General features: G+C 36.4%; 1 protein-coding gene across 1 annotated transcript in view; it reads right to left on the reverse strand.

Moving 5' to 3' along the window:
• Window positions 1-808: 808 nt before the first annotated feature.
• The window catches only part of NEK10 (NIMA related kinase 10), a 93,918-nt gene continuing 71,023 nt past the window's right edge, over window positions 809-23,703 (reverse strand). The window contains exons 29-36 of the mRNA XM_074575073.1: window positions 19,898-19,946; window positions 17,252-17,289; window positions 10,312-10,412; window positions 6,081-6,191; window positions 3,740-3,848; window positions 2,259-2,311; window positions 2,118-2,173; window positions 809-1,215 (exon numbers count right to left, since the gene is read on the reverse strand). Of these exons, the coding sequence (XP_074431174.1) occupies window positions 1,143-1,215; window positions 2,118-2,173; window positions 2,259-2,311; window positions 3,740-3,848; window positions 6,081-6,191; window positions 10,312-10,412; window positions 17,252-17,289; window positions 19,898-19,946 (590 nt within the window). The 3' untranslated portion in view covers window positions 809-1,142. The remainder of the gene's footprint in view (window positions 1,216-2,117; window positions 2,174-2,258; window positions 2,312-3,739; window positions 3,849-6,080; window positions 6,192-10,311; window positions 10,413-17,251; window positions 17,290-19,897; window positions 19,947-23,703) is intronic.

Raw genomic sequence — 23,703 nt, forward strand, 5'->3', positions numbered from 1 at the left:
TGTGCTCCTGGGAAAATCTAATGCACGGCACATCCACTAATGCGAAGAAGGATGCTGAGCATCCACTGGCCTTCTCCAGACTTTATGTAATGTGTGGAAATGTACTGCTTGCTCTTTTCCCCCTGTTCCCTTCTGCAGGATAAACATAGTATAGAGAACACCTTATACTACACTATCATCTTGCTTGGCTATGAAGAATATTCTCTGAAGTTTTACATTTCCAAAAATGTAGAAAAATAATTTAAGATTCTACAGAACAACTACTCTCTAGGGAATACCAGCACAGCAGAAAAATAAGTAGTCCTGACTAAAAGAGGAAAAATAGAATGTCAATTATTTTACCTCTGTTAGTCCCAGGGCGTTTCTGTGGCATTCCTATGTTACACATTGAAAGTACTAGCATATTTCCCTGCAATCTTTAAGCATCCTTTGTATTTCACTGATTACCTTTACAGCGATAGGACACAAGGAAATGGAATGAAGCTGCGTTAGGGGAAGTTCAGATTGGACATTAGGAAAAAGTTCTTCACCGAGAGGGTGGTCAGTCACTGGAACAGGCTCCCCAGGGAAGGTCATGTCCCCAAGCCTGTCAGAGTTCAAGGAGCATCTGGACGATGGTCTTAGTCATATTTAGTTTTAGATAGTCCTGCAAGGATCAGGGTGTTGGACTCAATGACCCTTATGGGCCTCTTCAACTTCAGATATCCTATGATTCTATGATTTGCATTAATAGATATCTTAATTTTATAGTAGTTTGTGTAAAATACTCAAGTCTGTATTCAGCACACACCTCCTTCATTACAGTTAATTGCATGCAGTAAGACGCTTTTTGCCAGTCTATAAGATAAATGCCTAGGCAACTACAACACATCTATATATTTATAATAAGACTTGCTAGATCTTGATGTTAAAAATGAGAGCCTTTTTCTTTTCTTTTCTTTTTTCCCAATAAGTTGTGTGGTATTTTTTCTACAGCAACAAATCTTGGGAGCTTGTGATTAGGAAAAAAATTTAAAATACTTGAAAACACTTATAAACAAATTTGTTAGACCTCATGGCTGCAAAAGTGATTTGTAAACATGATTCAAGTATACCCTAGAGGTTTAAGGAATGAATTAATATTTTATTTTGGGAGTGCTGAATCATGATTTTTCAATACTTACAGCTGGCAGCTGCAAGACACTTGTAAGCTGGAATTCCAATTTAATGAGTAGCCTATAAAATATTCAGAATAACATCTGAAAGTTTTCAAGCTCGAGTCAATCCATACAGAAAAGTTTGCAGAGATAATAAATAACTGAAAAATACCACTGAGGCACCAGGAACTATAAATTCTTAAAACCTCTTAATATCTGTATTAGAGGGGGGTGGGGGGTATATTTGTTTATTTGTTTTAGAAAACCTAACTGCAGTCTCACAGGCTTTAAAATGTTTATTATTGCAAAGACAAGGAACAGACTTACTTGATGGAGGTAGCAAACGTTTTTTGCACTAAAGAATGTCTGAGACAATAAATAACAGGCTAGCAGGTAAAAAGAATGAAAAATGCTAAGCTTATGTTGTGGACTACAACGATATTTTTCATATATTTTCTTTCATGTGTTCCTCAAAATTTTCCTGCAGGAAAGATACACCATCTCAAGGACAAGGCATTTGCCTCGTTTCAAAGACTGTTCAATTTTTTTTTTCATCCCCTGCACTTTTGTGCTAGCAACCACTTACTCTGCTTGTTGTGCGGTACTCAAAACATTTTACTAAATATGTCAGCTTCATCCTTTCAACACTGTAATAGTAGAGTATTTTAATAAAATATACTTATATTTAAATTAAACTTTTGTTCAGCTCTGGATTTATATGGGAAAAATGTGAGGAAATTGCTGCCAAACTTGGACCACTCTATCATCTGAGTGAAGAAAACAGATGTGGCCAAAAAAACATGCGTAGATTAGCTAATATGTCCCATCTGTATTTCTACCAGTGCATGCATCCATGTATTATAATAAACCATGTATTGCACTAAGTTTAAAGTGAAAATGCAATCAAGTAAATAGGCAGATGATACACTTGGTGTTAGGACATCATAATTACTTTTTTCTTTTTAAATTGAACAGACTCACCTGTTAGAAGAGAAATTGTAATAACCACTTTCCTCTAGGACCTCTTCAATTAGAGTCTACAAGATAAAAGAAATTCATTTCAGTAAATTATCCTTATTTAAAAGTAATAAATTAATACATAGAGGTGTATTTATAGCTTACCTGCAACTGTTCATATGTCATCCCTTCTGCAATGTCAGAAGTGCCAACAATACCTTAAAGTAAAAGGCAAATAATGTTATACTATTGAGTTTGGGGTTTATGCTCCCTCATCAGTTCCACTACAAATACAATGACAAGAGAGGTGCTTGAATATCAGCAGCTTATTCCACTGACCACAATGACCCCCTGCAAAGGTGGGAAGCATCTTATGGCATGATGTGAACATTTGAGGCACACAACGTTATAACATTATGAAAGAGTTCTAATTGATGGAAAATACTTCAAATACTTAATGTAACAGAACACAGCAATGCAACTTTCTTATTCTTCCCCACTTACAATTAATAGTGGAAAGGGCACACAGCCAGAAGCAATTTGTGAGGACAAACATATTCTTTGCAGGTTAAGAGATTCAAAAGTTAGAGATACTGAGCATCTGAAAATATTTTATTGTTGTTTCTGGGAACAAAAAAAAGCTTACATTTAAAGTGATTGTTAGGGACTCATTTCCTACTCAAATAGCACCCTTGACACCTGGTATTGTTTTTGGTTTTACAATAAGCTGTGGAACTGATACACTAGTTTCAACATAAAGGCCAGCAAAATCCAAGTTTCTCACCCTTCTTTCTGGCACCATATTTTTTAATGTTACTATGTCCTTTAGTCCATGGATTACGGCATAACTTTTCCCATATTTAGAAGAATGGAAATGGCACAAATAGCAGAATACAGTCTGCACATTTCCCTTATGTCCATTGCACAGAGTGCAATGGTGAAACAAATCTCTGAACCAGGGATTGTGGTTCCCCATCCTGGGTGATGCCAGTGATGGCAGGTTTGATTAAAGATGGAGTTCATGATCTGTCACACGGAGTATCAGTAGTCCGAATTATATTTGATGCTATTCATTTTCTAAAGTGTGTATATATATATATTTGACATTATAGAGATGTGGTATAGCACATCTATACATTTCACTATATGTGAACATATACATCTATACGTAACATTTCGCTCCTCCAGTTTGTACGGCTTGATCTAGCTGGGTAATTACATCATCCCAGTATAATTGTTTCAAACATGACAGAAGAACAACACAGAGTTTAAACAAAGTTTGTTTAGAAATCACATGCAAGGACAGGTACATCCTTAGTAGGACCTTTTCCATTACAAACATTTCTATTGATTTTCATGGATGAACCATGTGTTACTTAAATCTTTGATATTTCTTTGTCCTGTCAAAGTATACTCTCTTAAATTAGTAGAATGTTTTATCAGTGGTAAACTGCACATCTTATCAGGAATGAAACAAAATACAACATAAACAAGTCAAAAAAACCCTGATAATTAAAATCAGTATAGTCAACATAACTTTACTGTCTTTAAAGATTGATCTTAGAGCAGCAATTCCTTCTGTTTTGATACCGTACACTTTATTAGAAATATAGGTGCCACTATGGAGGTTTTGTTGCTTTCTTTACCTTTTCTATCACCTGGAAGCAACATATTTCCACCTGAAGAGAGAAGTACCACATGCCAATCTGCTGTGAAGAAGTTTGGCTCAATCAATTCAGGAGAACCTTGCAGCAGCTGCAGAAGGGAAAAAAAAAAAAAGAAAAAAAAAAGGAAAAAAGAAAAAAAAAAAGAAAAAAGAAAAAAAAGAAAAAAAGAAAAGGACACCTGAAATCTCCATCCTTCCTGTTTGCCAAAACTTCAGACTTCTATGAGGCAGTTTACCCTTTCCTATGTTTCCCAGTGAAATCAGAAGTCAAAGGAGATTTCAATACTTTTTAGATTAATGAAAAAGTGGTAACACAATTATGAACATTCTACCACCTTCTCTCCAGAAACACTGACTGAACATTGCAAGCTGCCAATCTGCACTTAACATAAAGCACTGAGTTCTTTAGACTACCTGAATAAAACGTCATAAACTATGCCTTTGTGTGAAGATAAACAGGGAAGTGTATTCCCTCAAGCTGATGACTCTGGTTTTCAAAACTGGGGCTTCAAGTTAAATTGTTAGTATATATTCAAGTGGTGTAATTCCCATTAGAGGGATCTCAGCACTTCTGAAACCTGAAAGTCAGTTCAGCTACTTGATTATGTGAACAAGGATACTGACATTAAACTTAAAAATATCTAGTTTTGAAAATATCCACTGGGAACAACTCTGACATGAAAACATCTTTGTGGGCAGGAAAGAAATTCCAGTTATGCATTTCTGCAGCATGTTAACACTTTTACAGTTACACAAACAGAAGAATATCTGTTGTTGGAAGACCCCTACCCCACCACTGATCAGTGGAGGAATCTTTTTGTCTGTTATTCTAATTAGGTTTTCTAATTCAGCATAGTTAAAAACCCATGATTTTTTAGTTTTATTTGCAGAAATTGCACAACCCCATAATAACACTTGCTGGAAGACTTCAACCTAATTCTTTTCTCTATTTAGGTTCTTCCTATTATAGGAGGATGATATCCATGTTACCCAGTGTATTTATGGTGGTGATTTTTGGTAAAATAAGTACCAGTTATTCATGGATGCTTATCAATTCTCCATCCTTCTAACTGCACATTTTGTTGTTGCTTTCTATTAACTATTTCTATTAACTATTTCCTTCAAGGTAGAAATACCCAGAATTGCATTCAGTATTTCAATTTACTACCAGTTACTTTTTAAATAGTTTTGAAGCTAACACAATTTTACAGTTGATAACATTTATAAATTTATAAATAAATAGGTTCCTTTATTTATAGGCATTTGAAAATTAGGTTAATTTTACAGTAAACATTTCCTTTTTCTTATTATATTTTTGGGCATCCTTTCCTGAAGACATCAACTCAATACACAATTAGCAAATGTTATGGCTGAAATACAGGAATTGTTTAATGTAAAGCACAGATTGATTTACAGGACAGCAAATTGGCATGAAACCGATGGCTCAGAAGGAAGCATCTTTAGACCAGGCGGGATGGGGCTTTGAGCAGCCTGGTCTAGTGGGAGGTGTCCCTGCCCAGGGCAGGGGGTTTGGGAACTGGATGATCTTTAAGGTCCCTTCCAACTCGAACCTTTCTATGGTTCTATGATTCCGTGTACTACCAATGTAAACACTAAGTAGCTACCTTCCATAGAGTTTAAGCATCTCAGATTAATTATTACAAAACTACAGGATTTAGCATCTGGGGTCAGACCATTCCATAGCAAACAATGACTTAGAAGATTCCACAATTCAGTGCAAGTAGATGACAAGTCATGCAAATAGGTTCTTTAGTCATGCCATTCTTGCAAATCTGCAGTATTTTTAAACTGATGACACTAATCTGTTGCTGACATACTATATAACAATAGGACTCAAGACAATCTAGGACAGTACTTTCTTAAAGTTCACAGTTTGAGTAGGAATACATTCCAAAACATGAATAATATTCTGAAACAAATAAAAAAATTTAAGAGATCTTACATAAATAAAGATCTTACATAATCTTTATCAGCCTTTGCCACAAAAAGTTTTCCTTCCTCTTCTCTTTTTGAGCTCTGACGAAATGAAGTATGGTTTTTGCATATTAGCAGCCAGCAGGTCCTTTCCATTCACTAAAAATGTTCTAATGATCAGACACAAACTTGAAAGCAATCTGTAGCAACTGCTTACTTAAGAAGCCTCCATATTTTCCAGATAAAGGATAGCTAGAGAATATTCTAAGTATTTCCTCTTAAAAATGGAATCTTACACTTATATTTTTATGATATTAATACTGATAGCTTAATTCAAACAGAAGAAGAGACAAAGTTGACCACAGGTAGTAATTGGTATACTACACCTTTTTCATTTCTGATTTCAGATTACAAGGATTGCTCTGCTGACTGAAGAGGGACTTCTTGAATCTCTCAATGATTCTCCTTTTCAAGTTGCATTGCAAAGCTGGAGGAAGCTACGTGAAACAAAGAAACAGGTGTTTACACCTGCTGTAAAAATGACCTAATGAGCAGTACCATTATTGAAAAAAGTAGCTACACCACAAAAAGAAACATTGATATTTAATAGCAGGGTGATAAACAACAGCACAAGACTTGACTTCATGGCTCCTTAGTTTGCCCACTGTTAGGCTTGGCATATCATACACCTTGAGGGTAAAAATCGTTAACAAGCCTAATAGACGCAATACTAGATTTGCCTCCCTGATCAAAGTGCTAGTATTTGGACATTTTTCGACAGATGAAGCTCATAGAACATTAGACTAGATTTCATGTTGGCTATGATAAGTCATTCCAGCAGAAATTAATGGAACTTCAAGAAGCTTAGTCCTGCATTCGCTGTGTGTAGATGAACTTCAACAGGCTCTTTAAGATCCTTATGTACATCTTAATACAATTCAGAATGTCTCTTTTGATAGAACCTTCCTGTGGGAGGTAATTTACATTTCACTTGTCTACAAAGCAAAACTGATTCTGTATACTTTTTCTCCTGTATTTTCCTCCTCTGGACCCATTCCAACAGGTCCATGTCCTTCTTATGTTGGGGACTCCAAAGCCGGACAGTACTCCAGGTGGGGTCTCGCCAGAGTGGACTAGAGGGAGAAAACTACCTCCCTGAACCTGCTGGCCACGCTTCTTCTGATGCAGCCCAGGATACAGGTGGCATTCTGGGCTGCAAGTGCACATTGCCAGCTCATGTTGAGCTTCTCATCAACCAATACCGCCAAGTCCTTCTCCTCAGAGCTGCTCTCAATCCATCCTCCACCCAGCCTGTAACACCATAGTAGAAGGCCACCAAATTTTTCAGGCACAATTTGCCCTCAGTGAAGCCATGTTGGCTGTCACCTATCATCCCCTTATTTTCCATGTGCCTTAGCATAGTTTCCAGGAGGATCTGCTCCACAGTCTTGCCAGGCACTGAGGTAACACTGACTGGCCTGTAGTTTCTCCAGGTCTTCCTTTTTTCCCTTTTTGAAAATGGGGGTTTATGTTTCCTCTTTTGCTATCAGTGGGAACTTCACTAGGTTGCCTTGACTTCTTAAATATGATGGATAGTGGCTTGGCAACTTCATCCACCAGTTCTTTCAGGACCCACAGATGCATGATGTAAATTCACAAAGTGTCATTCCACTGAATTCAGGAAGCTCTTTGACTACTCAAGGAAGGTTTGGCCACTAATGATTCACATTCAAACACTGTCACAATATACATCATACAGATTTTTTTTTTCCCCATTGGAACAAATTACTACTCTTAGAGGGCTATAAATCTGAAACAGCTATATTGGCCTCCCAGGAGTCCTCATTTGCTCTGACAAACCAGGCATCAAGGTTACATCCTAAGCATAAAAGACTTCATCAGACAGCTGATTGCATCCAGTTTTTTGTTACAGATAGACACTGCTCTCTTTTCATGCAGATAAGGCCTTCCACATATGCTTTAAATCAGATGTTGAATGTTCCTTAGCCTATAAGTGAGTGAAAAAAAAGATGCTGTAAGGAAAGGCCTGCAAGTTATTCAATAGACTACATGCCACTGCAATGAACTGTGTGCAGTTAATGTACCATGGGCATACTGGGTTATTCTGAAGCAAAAGCAGTAAAGAACATGCCCACTGTTTGAGAAACTCAGAGTTGCCTCAGGCACTAGTGTTCAATTTTAGCTTTTGTTTTAATGAAATCAGATGTCAAATCAGTTTAAAAAAAAAAGAAAGAAAGAAAGAAAAAAAAAAGGCCAAGGATTTACATAACACTTTTTTAAAAGCTTCCTCTTACATTGTTTTCCAGAAATCACTCTGACTCTTGTTCCCATGGAAACTGGATTGGGAAGGCTGCTGGCAGCCCAGAACTGACAGGCAAGAACTCTCCCTTGTAAATTTCAGTTTAGAATTGTCAGCTGAAATACGTAACAGAGTTTTAGAAAACAGCCATGTATTATAAAAAATATTCTACTTTAGATTTTTAAGAACATAAACAAGTACAAGAGAAGCACACAGTACACAGTGAACAAGTACAGGTGTGGATCCTGGTTTCTCTGCCTTCCTGTTCCAAAACCAATTGACACCAAAAGCATCAAAGTCGTTACTACTGCTTCAGTGGTCAATTCTGAGCAAGACTTTGAGTTGCTGTTAGTCCTCAGTTATTGGGCATCCACATTATGGTAACTTGCATTTAATTAGTAGGCCACTTGAGAAAATCTTCTTCAGCGGAGAGGATAGGTTCACTAATGAGCATCTTGGACATACTCCTATTACAGCATGTACAGACTGAACTGCCTCATTTCTGATAGCAGAGGAAGGAGATAATTTCCAGTTATTTTAATTACAATTGTCGTCTTTGTTTCCAATAATTTATTTCCTGTATTACCTGTTTTGATAAGTTTGACAGTTTAAAAAAAAAAGACATGTAAAACACACACATGTTCAGTTATGCTATTCTATTCTAAACAAAACCAAATTTAGCTCAGCAATCTGAAATTCCCTGAGGTGATAAACATCACTTCGCAAATATAAACACTTCATTTTGTAAAGGGAGGCTATCCAGAGGGACCTGGACAGGCTTGACAGGTGGGCCCATGCAAACCTCGTGAAGTTCAACCAGGCCAAGTGCAAGGTCCTGCACCTGGGTCACAGCAGTCCCAAGCACAAGTAAGGGCTGGGCAGAGAATGGATTGAGAGCAGCCCTAAGGAGAAGGAATTGGGGGTGTTGGTGGATGAGAAGCTCAACATGACGTAGCAATGTGCACTTGCAGCCCAGAAAGCCAACCACATTCTGGGCTGCATTAAAAGAAGCGTGGCCAGCAGGCCGAGGGAAGTGATTCTGCCCCTCTACTCTGCTCTGGCGAGAACCCACCTGGAGTACTGTGTCCAGCTTTGGAGTCCTCAACATAAGAAGGACATGGACCTGTTGGAACGAGTCCAGAGGAGGGCCATGAAGATGATCAGAGGGCTGGAGCACCTCTCTCCTATGAAGACAGGCTGAGAGAGTTGGGGTTGTTCAGCCTGGAGAAGAGAAGGCTCTGGGGAGACCTTAATAGCAGCCTTCCAGTACCCGAAGGGGGCCTATAGGAGAGATGGGAAGGGAGTGTTTATCAGGGAGTGTAGTGACAGGATGAGGGGTAATGGCTTTAAACCAAAAGAGGGGAAATTTAGACTAGATATTAGAAAGAAATTCTTTACTGTGAAGGTGGTGAAGCACCGGAACAGGCTGCCCAGAGAAGCTGTGGATGCCCCATCCCTGGAAGTGTTCAAGGCTAGGCTGGATGGGACTTTGAGCAACCTGATCTAGTTGAAGGTGTCCCTGCCGATGGTGGGGGGTTGGAACTAGATGATCGTCAAGGTCCCTTCCAACCCAAACCATTCTATGATTCTATGATTAAAAGATGTTTATTTAATAACAGCAAATTTTGCAAGTAACAATGTCATCTATCTTTCTGGAGAATAAAAAGTTTTCCGTCACGTTTTTAGTTGAGAGTTCGATACAGACTGATATCATTCCCATTTTTGCTTTGGAATAAGATTGAAATGACTTCAACTCTCTTTCACTATGAAACATTTGAACTTAATTTTAAAATAAGTCTTAAGTTTGAAAAAGAACTGACATTCCACAGTATTTAACACATTCAGAATTTGAACTATTGCACTAGAAATCACAAGAAATTATTACTATTTATTGATAATAAAAATATTATTTAGAAGCTATTTAGAAATTATTGCTATAGAGGAAAGCATTTTATGTAGTCTCCATGTCAGTGTATGATATTAAGTCACTTAAAATATTCATATTGCTGGCATGACAGAATGTTGTAAAAATAATTTACTGTACAATCCATTTTTCTGAGGTGAGCCAATGTTTTTTTTCATATGACTCAATTATTGCCATCCGCCACATACTAATATTCAAGGTTAGTCTTTATTTAAATTATATATTTTTAAAGCATCCTGCCATCTGCAAAAATGTCAAGTTCTGTTGTTTTTAAAGAACAGTGACTAAATTAGCAGCACTTTGCAGTACCATCATTTTGACAACAGCAAATAACTAAAAAGTATAGAATGTCAGAAGCAACAGCAATGCATACTTGAGTGATGAAGATAATTTTGTGCAGCTGAATAAGAATCTGCTGAACAGGGTCACTGATCTGACGCACCTTCCTTTGCGATACAGCAATTCCTGCCGATGCTGTAGATGACAACAGTAAAATCAGGAGGACAGCTCATTTTGTTGCCTTAATATACTAATGGTGTACTCTGTTTAAAAACTGTAGATGTAAATATTAAGTTTTAATGCATGACTTGTTTTTCCATTAGTGTTGGGAACACGAAAAGGATAATCTAAAAACTTAAAAGATTAGACAATGTAACTGATAATGGGTTTCAAAAGAAAATCCTCTTATCTGATTCACTTCTAAGTTACTCCAAGAGAAATAAGTATTAATGTACCTCACAAATCATAAAAGTTTTCCCACATTTATGCAAAAGAAAATTTAAGGAGATGATAAACAGAATTTTCTTATTTTAACGGAAATTTTTTTAACATAGACTAACACACATACTATTTATTTTTTAAATATTTTGATGTTATGAAATTTACTTTCATTTTACCCTAAGAATTATAATAAAATCTCTGATGTGGACCATTTGGAGAACAATTTTATTAAAATATATTTTCATGTTGCCTTATAGTGATGTGTGTTTCTTTATTACAGCTACGTTTTGTTTCCAGCATCTAGCAAGAGCATGTTTTGAGAGAAAATCTCAAGAAAATGTGCAAGAAGCTATGATTCTCTTGGGTCTCCTTTACTTTGCATCAGAAAATTAGTGGTTTCTGTTCTTTGTCATAAATTCCTCCCCACCCGAAATCACCCTATCTAAAGGACGTACGATGGAGACTGTGGAAAGGACCTGTTACCAGCACTCTCCATGATCAAAATGACACCATCATAAAGCACATAAATGCATTTTTCATGTTTAGAGTAAAAGAACATCAATGCTAAGTAAAGAATAATGCTGTAAAAATTCCTCTCCCCGCAAAGGAAAGAATACAGACAATTGCTCCTTATTACAGTCCGTACACTGCTTTTGTTTGCAAATTCCACAAAAATAGTAGTGTTGACCCATGAATATAAGGGAAAAGTGGGGTTTAAAAACTTTTAAATGCAAAGCTAGTTAGATACTGATGAAAAAATGCATGAGGTTAAGCAAACTACAAAATGGGGTTATGCAAACCAGAAAATAGTAACACAGATTCAATTCCCATGTAATGATGAGCCATGCGCATGACATATACACAATGAAAACTCCCCCACCCTGCCATATCATATGGAATATAAAGATGGCCTGTCTGAAGAAAAAGAAAAGACTAAACAAATTTAGAAATTAAATGTTTTATCAGCCTTTATCATATCATTTCTCTAAGCATTAACATTTCAAGTAGACTTGTACACTAGACAGATGAGAAGATAAAATATTTACTGACTAATACTAAGAGGAGATCACGACGTTGGAGATCCACAATAAGAAAGTATTGGCACTTTGAGAAAATAACACTGCTATAAGTTGTTTCTAATATTTTCTTCTAAAACAGGTATTTTATTTTTTAAAAAAAATTTAAACACATTGTATTTGAACATTTCCTTTAGCTATTACCTAGCAACACAAACCATAGACATGAATACACCAATTCATAAACAGTGCACACACAGGCTTATTTATCTAGTTAAGTTGAGCACTTATATAGGTTAAGCACTTATATTTTAGTGCTTAACTATTAAATTGGGTAACCAAATGTGATCTTTGCAAAAAAGCATCCATCGTACCTGATGACAATGACACTACATTTTGTAGTACAAACTTTGAGGTAAAGAATGGAGTCGTTTTAGAATCAAAAGGAAAACATTACTTTTGAATTAAGGATATTGCAGTACTTCAAACATTTAGGCTTCCTCATATAATTTTTATCAGATTATTGTTGATTTTATTTAGATAGGTGTAAATTAATTATCATGGCAAGGAGCAAGAAAGCTGAATTTTTCTTATCTTATGAAAACAGTGAGTAGGTGTAAACCTGTTCTTCTTCCTCTAAGCTAGACTACCATCCTCTGCCAAGCAAATCCATGTACATAATGTATACTTTTCACAGACAAAAGCATTGCAAAGGAAAAGTCATGCATGAATAGAAGCTATGCTTTTCTTTCACAAAACAAATTTAACACAATTTTAACTATTCATTTACTTCTATGTATTAAAATCAGAAAAAAATATACATATCAGCTATGTGAAAATATTTAGTTCTTGGGATCAAGAACCGAAAACAAAAAGTGAAAGTTTATTTCCCCCACTGAACTACTGTTTGGGACTCATCACAAACAGCCATTAAATCAGATATGGTCTTGGTCAACGCGAATTTGAGATAGACATACTTGTCTGCTTTTTCCTGTAGTACAAGTAGCTTGGTGATTAAAAGACTGTGCTCTTTTTCTGAAGCAAAACTGCCCTAATTTACCAGCCAGTAATACCAAATATCCATGTGATTTGTCTCCTGTCATATTCAATGAGATATTTGAAAAACACTAGCCAAAGGCAGCTTGATAAAAAGCAAACCCAAATTCACTTGACTACCTAAATGAGTGAGCATTACTTAAAATTTACAAAGCACACTAAACTCACTACTGATTTGTGAGTATTATATCTAAAAAGTTGACTATTTTGTTAACTAAAGAGCACTATGAATTTCCCTATTGAACCAAAAAAAAAAAAGATATAATAATCTATTTGTGTTCCATGGAGTAATTTTAATTCCAGCCATAACAACCAATAGAGAAATACCGATGATCAAGCTTTAGGTAATTAACAGAATTAGGACATAGAAGTAAATACTACATATTCTACAAACTGTGCAGATTTACAAAATATCATTCAGATTTTAAATAAAACAATTAAACAAATAGAACAGCTTGATTCTTATTTATTCTTGATTCTTATTTACCTAGTGCTCCTTTATCATGCTTTGCCTGCTGAGAAAGAGTATAGGGCCAAAACTAAATTAGATTCTTGATTTTTTATGTGGTAAATCAGTCATTATTTATGATTTTTAATCTTGCATATTTAAGTCATACACACTGTCAGACACAGAGATTAAATAAAAGTCTATCAGCAGACTGCCACTATAAAACATTTAGTGTATCACTAAAGAACATTAGTTAACAAAATTAGCTTTCCAAGTTGACTATTAGACGTGGAAGCTAAGCAAAGCGCTTAAGTCCAAGTACTGAACTTCAGCCAGCAGCCCTGTATCTCTCTTAAATACAATCATCTCTAAACTTCACTTCAGAGGCTAACTTAGATCCACATTCTAAAATTTGCTCATACAGAAACACCTATGAGGATCATAAAGTCTTATGTACAGATTTACATCCACCTAAACCTCCTTTTTTTTTTTTTTTTTTTTTTGAAAAGTAATATGGTATCAAGAATGAAAATTCTACTGAGTGGCGGACGAAATCCAAATACCAAAAGTAATTAGCCTACAACTGAACTACTATAATTTTTTTCCTTTTTAATTTCTGTGCTGGCTACTTTAAAAAAACAGACGACAACAGACATTCACAAACTCAAAGTGTCTAGGGACCAACCAGATCTGAGCTGCGTTCTCACAGAAAATAAAGGGATACAGAAAATGTCATTCTCTATCACAGACACACACATCTCTAGTAGGATCAGGAAAATAATGACATCATTGCTATTATCATATTTTTTGTGGTAATGCCTTTTAGCAGATGGGTTGAGAGAGGCAACTGAAATTCAGTTCAATATTTTTCCCTAAGTGTCCTCTTAATAATCAATAAGAGGAAAACTAGTCTTGCATTCCCTGTGAGCCACTTAAGGAAGAATTTCGGTTGGTCTTTCTGCTCAAGATGACAGTGTAAGCCATGCTATAATAACCTAAAATACTATATGCCATGAGAAGAACAATTTTGATTTATCTCTTTTTGCCTCATTTTCACCACTCTACCAACTGTTTCAACACTGCTATATTCAATCCCAAAATAAATAGTGTTGTCTTGCTGTTACAACCTAGGAATCTTCAGTTTTTGTTAGGACACTGATAAAAACTTTACTTCCTTGACAACGTTACCTTTTTCACTGCTCCCTGTTCTGTGGTATTTGATTTCTCCTTTGCTGTCAATGGCTTGTATTACAAAACAAAAGCAAATAAATAAATGCCCTTTCTTTTGGGGTCTCCTCACATTTATTTTTCTTGTCCTGAATAAAAATATGCTTAGAACGATGTAGTTGCCAAGCCACTCTCCGTGATACCTGAAAATTCATGGCAGTCAGATGAAGCTCCTGGTGACTGGAAAGAGGGAAACGTTGCACCCATTTTTAGAAAGGGAAGAAAGGAGGACCCTGGGAACTACCAACCTGTCAGCCTCACTGTTGTGCCTGGGAAGATCATTGAGCAGATCCTCCTAGAAGCTGTGCTAAGGCACATGGAGGACAGGGAGGTGATTTGAGACAGACAGCTTGGCTTCACCGGGGCCAAGTCCTGCCTGACCAACCTAGTGGCCTTCTATGATGGGGTGACTACATCAGTGGACAAGGGAAGAGCTATGGATGTTGTTTATCTGGACTTCTGTAAGGCCTTTGACACGGTCCCCCACACCATATTTCTCTCTAAATTGCAGAGATTTTATGGACTCTTTGGTGGATGAGGAATTGGTTCGATGGTCACATCCAGAGGGTAGTGGTCAATGGCTCAATGTCCAGATGGAGATCAGTGACAAGTGGTGTCCCTCAGGGGTCCATATCGGGACCAGTATTGTTCAATATCTCCATCAATGACACAGGCAGTGGGATCAAGTGCACCCTCAGCAAGTCTGCAGACAACACCAATGGACAAGATGGCATCCAGAGGGACCTGGATAAGCTCGAGAAGCGGGCCTGTGTGAACGTCATGAGGTTCAACAAGGCCAAGTGCAAGGTCCTGCACCTGGGTCAGGGCAACCCTCGGTATCAATACAGGCTGGGGGGATGAAGGGATTGAGAGCTGCCCTGTCAAGAGGGACTTGGGGGTACTGCTGGATGAAAAACTGGACATGAGCCAACAATGGACACTCACAGCCCAGAAAGCCAAATGTATCCTGGGCTGCAACAAAAGAAGCATGGCCAGCAGGTCAAGGCAGGTGATGCTGTCCCTCCACCCTGCTCTCGTGAGACCCCACCTGGAGTACTGCATCCAGCTCTGGAGCCCTCAGCACAGGAAAGACATGGATCTGTTAGAGCAGGTCCAGAGAAGGGCCACGAAGATGATCAGAGGGCTGGGGCACTTCTCCTATGAGGACAGGCTAAAAGAGTTGAGGTTGTTCAGCCTGGAAATAGAAGGCTCCAGGGAGACTTTATTGCAGCCTTTCAGTACTTCAAGTGGACATACAAGAAAGATGGGGACAAACTTTTAGCATGGCATGTTGCAATAAGACAAAGAGGAATGGCTTTAAACTAAAAGAGGGTAGATTTAGACTAGATATTAGGAAGAAATCTTTTACAATGAGGGTGATTAAGCACTGGAACAAGTTGCCCAGAGAGGCAGTAAATGCGCCATCCCCAGAAACATTCAAGGTCAGGTTGGATGGGGGTATGAGCAACCTGATCTAGTTGAAGATGTCCCTGCTCATTGCAAGGGAGTTGGACTAGATGACCTGTAAAGGTCCCTTCCAACCTAAACGATTCTATGATTCTATCATATCAGCAAACAGAAAGGACCAAGTAGGACATAATACGGATTTCCCTGTTATTTAGTGTATAGAGCTTCCTCTTTTTTCTAGTATGATAGTAACAATATGACTTACCAGTCTAGGACGACCAGGTGTAATGTCTACTTGTAGTGTCTATGTGTTTCAAAGACAGCTAGAGACCCAATGTTCAGCTAGGAACTTTAGGAGTTCCCATAAAGTCCATATACTCCAAGACCACTCCATAATTATATTTTTTTTTATACAGAAGTATACCATTATTTGGGGGGTGAGGGCATGAGTATATGAATAGGCTACTGAGGACTTGATCAAAACTTTTAAGAGTTTTACCCAAAAGGAAAACACTATTGACAAAAGATATCAGATTTGCTCAAATTACCCACAGGACTGAAAATATTAACACACGTTGTCTCCACATGTTGTACCTCTGATACGTTAGGGCTGGATAGTGTGTTTAACCTGTGTGCTGGTATTATAATGACACTCTTCAGTAAACAGCACCGAAAACTGTTGGAAGTGGACAACAAATTTTGATTTGTAGTACATAATTTGAATTCTTAATACATTTTTTATATCAAAAAGCTGTGAAATAGAAATTAGTATAGACAAAAAGTACTTTTTTATGAAAATATTTCAACTGCTCAAAATAATCGTCTTCCAAATATTATTTAATTCAGACAATATGCATTCTGAAATCAGAGCTTTTCTTTCTTACATACTGTGAAGCTTGTCAGTAAGAAATAAAAATCTCTCAAATGGAAAATGTGTTTCATCAATGATAATTTATAAATACATGATAATTTACAAGGGCTCTATGAAACATTCCTTTCATAGGAGAAATTTCCATTGCATTCAGCAGAAATTTAGCCAGAATAATGACCATTAAAATGAGGTCTTACTGATTTATTATTGGAACTCATATTTTTTTAAAAATTCCTTAAGTATATTTCAGATATTTGCATCTGAAGTGTAATTATCTCCTTTTCTAACATTTTAAAATATTTATTAGATAATACCCTGATTTTTCATATTTCAAAGAACTACAACGAGAAAACTATGCGACTGACACCCTGTCATGAACAAATCCTCTGTTTTCTTAGTATGGGCCCGGTGCACGCTCAAGAACAGATCAATAGGCAGTAAAGCTGAAAAGCTGAAGAAATAAAACAGGAGACACTCTATATGCAACAGGAGAATAAGGTCTAAAAACTTGGAAATCATTAGGTTTAATTTAAGTTAAAGTTTGATTTTGTTGCAAGCACAAAATTACCTGGTCGCAGTCTTGATCCAGGACCTTCAATATAATTTCTATTATTATTTTAAAAAAATAATAAAAAAAAAGAAAAGTAGTTTTAATTGTGTTTGGCATCAATGACTGTAGAGGAAACATCAGTATTCCCTGACTACTTCTCATGTTTCCTCTAAAGAAAATCTGTCCAAATTCACTAGTTTGTAACTGTGCATTTATAAGTCACATAAAGGCTGGCTTACTCTACATATCCAAAACAACATGGCTTCTACTAAATAAAAGTTAGACTCTATTCCTTTCACTGCTCAGTTTTCAGTGGAAAAGTACAAAAACAGTAAACAGGATTATTTAAAATCTGTCTATTTATATAGACAGATATTTAAAACTCAATCCACTAGACTGCAAATTATTTGCATTTCTACATGTTTAAGGACATTTCAATTAACCCATTTCATGATGAAAAACATAAAGATTAAAGTAATTATTGTCTAGTGGATAAAAACAGGAGTAATAATGCATACGGTACTAGTAAAGTGGGGAAAAACAATTAATATGACATCACCAGGACAGCAATACCTCAATGTCAGAAATACAAGTCCAGATGTTTCAATGCTAGCTTCTGCTCTATACGCTACACAAACACTGTCCCAGCCTGCAGAATTCAGCAGCTGAGATAAGCAACAACAAACGGATACAGACAGATGGGGAACTGAAAGAACCAATATGATGTCCTGATGGATGGCAGTCTCAACAGCCCTAGCATGACAAGAATTTTTCTGTTTTTAGGCAGTAGGGAAAACTACAGTCTCAAGGAGTAGTTATGAAGTAAGATAAAGAAATAGTTTTGCTAATGTTTACGTGAGGGGCAGAGATGGAGAAAAAAAACATGTGCTAGCTTCAAAGCTCAGGCTTCAGGGGGCTGCCATTACTGACTGCAGCAGGACTAAAGCTGGAAAGCTAGTGAGTGATAAGTGACAGACTGGATGGTGAAATACTAAGAACAACTCTGAAAGAAAAAAAACAAAGTATTGCATCTGAAGTGATAGGAAAAGCACAATCAGTAAAAGGATACACACAGAAGATGGCAAGGTTGAAGGAAGGGCTGTTGAGATGTTCCTTGCAGCAGTCTTCTGAATGGGCATTTGAGTAACTAGAATGCATGTATCAAAACCAGGAAAGATGTCTGCATGATAGCCTTACGAACTCAAGCAAGAGTTTTAGCAGCTTATATTGGTAGGAAAGGTCATATCTTAGAGGTGCCAGGCAGAACACTGAGACTTATTCTGAATGCAAGAACACTGAATGCAAGTTAAAGTGGATGCTCAGATGTAAAAGTATTGGTGAGGATGGGTATTATTTTCGAGAACGGTCAAAACCTGAGCTAATGGGCAAGACTTCAGGTACAGGCAATTATGACATTCCTTTTAGTTATGTAGTACTCAATTGTATGGCCACAAAGAGATCTTACAGAGATGAGCAAAAATTTAGTATAGACAAAAGGAAATACATCTGGTGTACACAGCTAAATCTATGATTTGCAGTATAATTTTGCAGGTAGATGAATGAGTGGACACATTTGCACAGGCAAAGACAAGATGCAGAAGAAAAGAGAAGAGAATCAGTGATAAAGCCATGTGTAACATTCAGAGGAAATCAGATGAACAGATAAACTAACATCCGTCTGCATGGTCCTTAAGAATAGTTTCAAAAGATAGCGGGAGAATTAGAAAAGGAAAGTCAGAAGATTCAGAAAAGCATGATTTTAAGAAGACAAAGATAGCACCAATGGTAAATAGCAGATCAAGAAAATAAAGGAATTAAACAGCTTAGTAAGAGTTGCTACAGCAATATTCCTTAAGTGAAAGCTGGCTCAAACAGGGTCTGTGGAGAAAAAGGGGAGAGGAATCAATACCATTATTATAGATACTTGCTTAGTTAACTTAAAGGTAAGAGGAAGAAATTACTTAGGAGGCAGATGGAGCCAAGAGTGATTTGGGGCTTTTTTCAGATGTGAAAGAAAAGCAAAAATGAAGAAACAAAGAGTAGAGTCTATGAATAAGTGTGGTGCCGAGGAGAACAGAAAAAAATAATGGTCGGTCAAGAATGTCTTTGATGCATTTCTGAATAAATAACAGAAGAAAAAGGAAAGACATTTAGAAGGAGAATAGGGATGGCCATGCCATATTCTGTTTCAATTTGTTTCCTTTTTGAAAGAAATGAGGACTCCAGAATTCCAAAGATTGGTATCTACGTTTATATAGAAGGTCTAGAGGAGTTCAAAGGGACAAGATACTACTATACACTAACAAATGCACAAACACATTTTTCTATGGAAAAACAGCTGCTTAAAAATGCAAACCCAGAACTTGGCTACCCAACTAGTGTCAGTTTAAGCTGATATAGCAAGGTGCACTTTTAAAACTATTTCTCAGTTTAATGCCAGCCCTTAAATTACTCACGTAAAGATTCTGTGTGCAAACACCCTCTAACAATATCCTCAAGCAGATTGAGTGTCATAGGCTGAGATAAAATGAAGTTGTAGTGATAAGTAAGGGAATGTTTCATAAAGGCAACCTCTCAGTTGTTCCACTGTGAAATGAACAACTGGAATTGATCATAATAATGATCAATTATATAATCTATATTAAAATCATAAATTTTACCTACCTATTCTGAGGTTGTCTTTCAGAAGCACTAAAACTTCGTTTAATTATACCTGAAACAAATGCATAAATATTATCGCTGCCTCAAATAAAATACATGCATACATGTTAATATGTTTTATTTCCCAGACATGGTGTCAAAATAACTTTTTTAAAGCAGTGTCAAACAAACTCCAAATCCCCATTTGACTATGGAGTTGCTGTTTGATGTATCAAAGATTTGCTTGCATCATAACTAAATTTTCAGCCCTGCATAGTATTTTAATAAATATTTTCAGAATTTCACAGAAACTAATAATACATACTGACTAGATGTCCACAGAAGATATATCTGGATTTGCATTAAATTACTATAGTTACAGCTACCACCCTAGCCACAAAATTGTCTCTAGTCTGAATAAACAGCTAGAAAATTTACCTACTTTCTCAGAGGACCTTTGATGGGTTGTCTAAATCTTGTTCTACCGGAGTTTTATTGCTGCCATTCTGTTAGCTAACTATTCAAACTACTACATACGCAATACCTTACTTCTTAAATAATCCTACTGATTTTAAGACCTTGAAGAAAGGGGTATGACCAGTTATTTGTCAAACATCAAATCAGCAATAAAACTGAACCAAAACATTTATGTAATTTATTGCACAGTGCTAAAAAATGGGAAGAGGGAGGGGTAATGATTGATGATAATTATTATTTATGCATTTGGAAAGCATCATATTAAAGCAAGTATCTGTCTTAAGCATCTGTCTTCAAACATTCCTGTAAAACCATTTATTTGATGGTAATTTTGACATATGAGAGCACTCTCTCCTACAAATGGCATCTCATTTTGAATGAGGACTAAGCGTATGTTTAAATCAAAAGATTTTTCAGTTAACTGAAAGTCTGCCTAGTAAGATTAGTAAATTCTTCAACAACTTTCCCTTATAATTAATGCATTTTAATATAATACCCTGCATCCTTGTCTACATGACATGTTTTTTCAACATTAGTAACATCATAAGCATTATTACAGAACAAGAACAGAGGCATCTAATCACTCAAACAGTAGCTAAGAAAAAAAAAGATTTTATGCCAAACTTATACTAGTTTTCCCATTGTTGGTCATGTAACGGCAGTTATACTAGTTCTAGAGGTAGAGGTCTTTTAGAGAACAAACACATTTCTGAGAGTCTTAAATCTTTTCTTTGTGTTCAAACACACTTTCTGTCATGCTCTGAAATATAGTGTGTCTGGTTTTCTTACTTTTCTGAGATCCTCTGAATTTAAAAAAAAAAAAAATCCTGAAGGAGGCTTGCATCTGTTACACAGAATTCACTTTAAAACCAAAAGAAATTATACATCTTTAGGCCAAATCTGTCTCCCTAAAAAGAAGATACACAGACAGACAGAGAGGTAATGAAAGAAAAAGCAACAGTATTTTATTCCTTGCTAATGCTTTGCTTACCAAGACAGATGTTAAAACTGTCGTAGTTAGGCCAAAAGAAGGTTTGATAAGAACAGTTGATAGCTGTTAATATCAACTGTTAATAACAGTAATAGCAAATAAACTAGGCCATTATAGAAGCAAAGATAGTTCAATTAACTTTTAACACTGAGACAGAAAAATAGATAGGAGAATAGAGTGTCCACTGTCTAGAAAGTAAAGAAGGCCTTTGAAAATGAAAAAATATGACTGTGCCAAGGAACAGATATTTTACTTGCTTAGGATGCAGACACAATAATGCAAATACAAAAGCAGAAGCTCTGACTGAACCTAAGTCTTGTTGCTTGGTGTAAGAATTTTGAGTTACAACCTCAGACACTCTGTTATAACAAAGACGATAATATATTATAGGCATATATGCGAGAAAACCTGTAACAGAAGCCACTTGGCTAGAAAGGCTAAGTTTGAACACAGCTGTTTGCTAAAATTTTAAAAACAGCTCCCCTTTCAAAGTATTCATACACAAAATTGGATTTGAAATACTATACCCTTTCGCTGCTTCAAATAAACGGTCTCTCTATCAGTAAAGGGCTCATATCCAAATTTGCTTGATCAGTTTGATGACTCACCACATTTGACTTGCTAATCTGCCAGCTTATGAGTGTATTTACAAGTGCATGATATTTCACACCAGAGAGTCTGCCTCACCACTCACTGTACACAGCAGAGATGCAGTATTTTCTGATTCATATGCTAAAGTTAGGAAAATACTTATTAGTAATCTGAATCTTAGACATAGTCAAATTGGGAAAAACAAGCCTACAAAACACTGTAACATCTCCCAGATTCTTAACAGAAAACCCATTGTGCAAATTATAGGTTCCTTGATGCAATAATAATTTTCAGCAAATTTCATAAGCTTTCCCTTCACAATCTAAAGAACCATATATAGCAGATGTGAGACGATCTTGCCCCAAGACTTCCAAAATATCTAAATGTTTTACTTAAAGAAAAGAAAACTTCTAAAATCATCAGATGCAAAGAATATGTCATCTGAATTAAAAAAAAAAAAAAATCTCTGTGATCACAGAACTTGCAAGATAGAAGGTAGCTGCCTGCAATTAAGCCCAAATTTTGAACGAAACTACTAGTTCTGGACAGCAAGTGACATTACTGAATGGGTATTTTTCTCCTACTGTGTTTGTTGTTATCCTCAAAAATAGTTAAATTTGGAGCTAAGTGATGACCTAAACTCAGAGCTCAATCATTTGCTGCATACAACATGCAGAATTCCTATTTTGAGAGTAACCTAGTTCTAGAAATCCCCAGTTATTCAACTGGATACTTTTGACTGCTTTGAGCATTACCTGCACAAGACTCAAGTCCTGGCACTGTGTAAACAAGTAGTTTTTCTAAAAGTTCAAAGAAAGAAATAGGAGGCCTTTCTAGAGTTACATCACTAGAATATTCTTCTGGCAAATCTGTGATCTCTTCATTACATGGTAACTCTGAATACTATTGCATTGCAGAAATTTTCGCGAGGAAAGGAGTCCTGCATCTCCACATATTTGCTTATTAGTCACGGGTTAGATAAGTTCAGAGATTCCTCCAATACTGGAAACATATACTAAATTATGAGGTAACAGAAAAAACCCTAAGCAAGATACAGCACAACAACTGGACTGTGCATTGAGACTTCGTAGCCTCATGAAAAGCTAGCAGGGGAGCAATTCTGAAAGGGACCTATTGTACGCTTACCTTTTTATTGTGAAGAAGGTCAGAGGGCAAATACATAAAACCCTAGGGAACAGGGTTTTCTAACAGCATATTTTACACAGAACTAGTCTTTCTACGTATTTAGGACATTGCCCTGATTGCAGTGTAAATGAACAGGATTCAAGGAAACAAAAAATATTTTCTAAAAAGTGTTCCCAGATACAGAGTAAATATTTAAACTCTTAGGAGTTGTTAAAGGAGCTGGTCTTGTAGAACTACATTGTCTACAATAATCCTTTTCTTAAAGCATAATTGAAAAGCACAGGGTATGTAAAATTATTAAAAATATTATGAAAATTAGTGGACCATAAAAAAAGCTAACCACACTGTCACTCACATGCGTACCAGCTTCTGTGCCACTGAACAACTCAGCATTATCACACCTTTTTACAAAATACCATCCCGGTTTTAAATTAGAGCGCTATTTTTCTACTTTTGCAGATCATGTTTTCTCTGAAAGTGATGTGACGGCAGCACGATTAGACAAACCCTTTCAAGACCCTGATCAATATACCCTTAACTGAAACTCGTATTTTCATGTTAGCAGTTTCCAAGTTAGCTAGATGAAAGTTGGTCGATTTTCCAGCATTAATTTTCCAGCATTAAT

Source organism: Larus michahellis, chromosome 2 (genome assembly GCF_964199755.1).
Source record: "Larus michahellis chromosome 2, bLarMic1.1, whole genome shotgun sequence".
In the NCBI taxonomy this organism is placed as follows: domain Eukaryota; kingdom Metazoa; phylum Chordata; class Aves; order Charadriiformes; family Laridae; genus Larus; species Larus michahellis.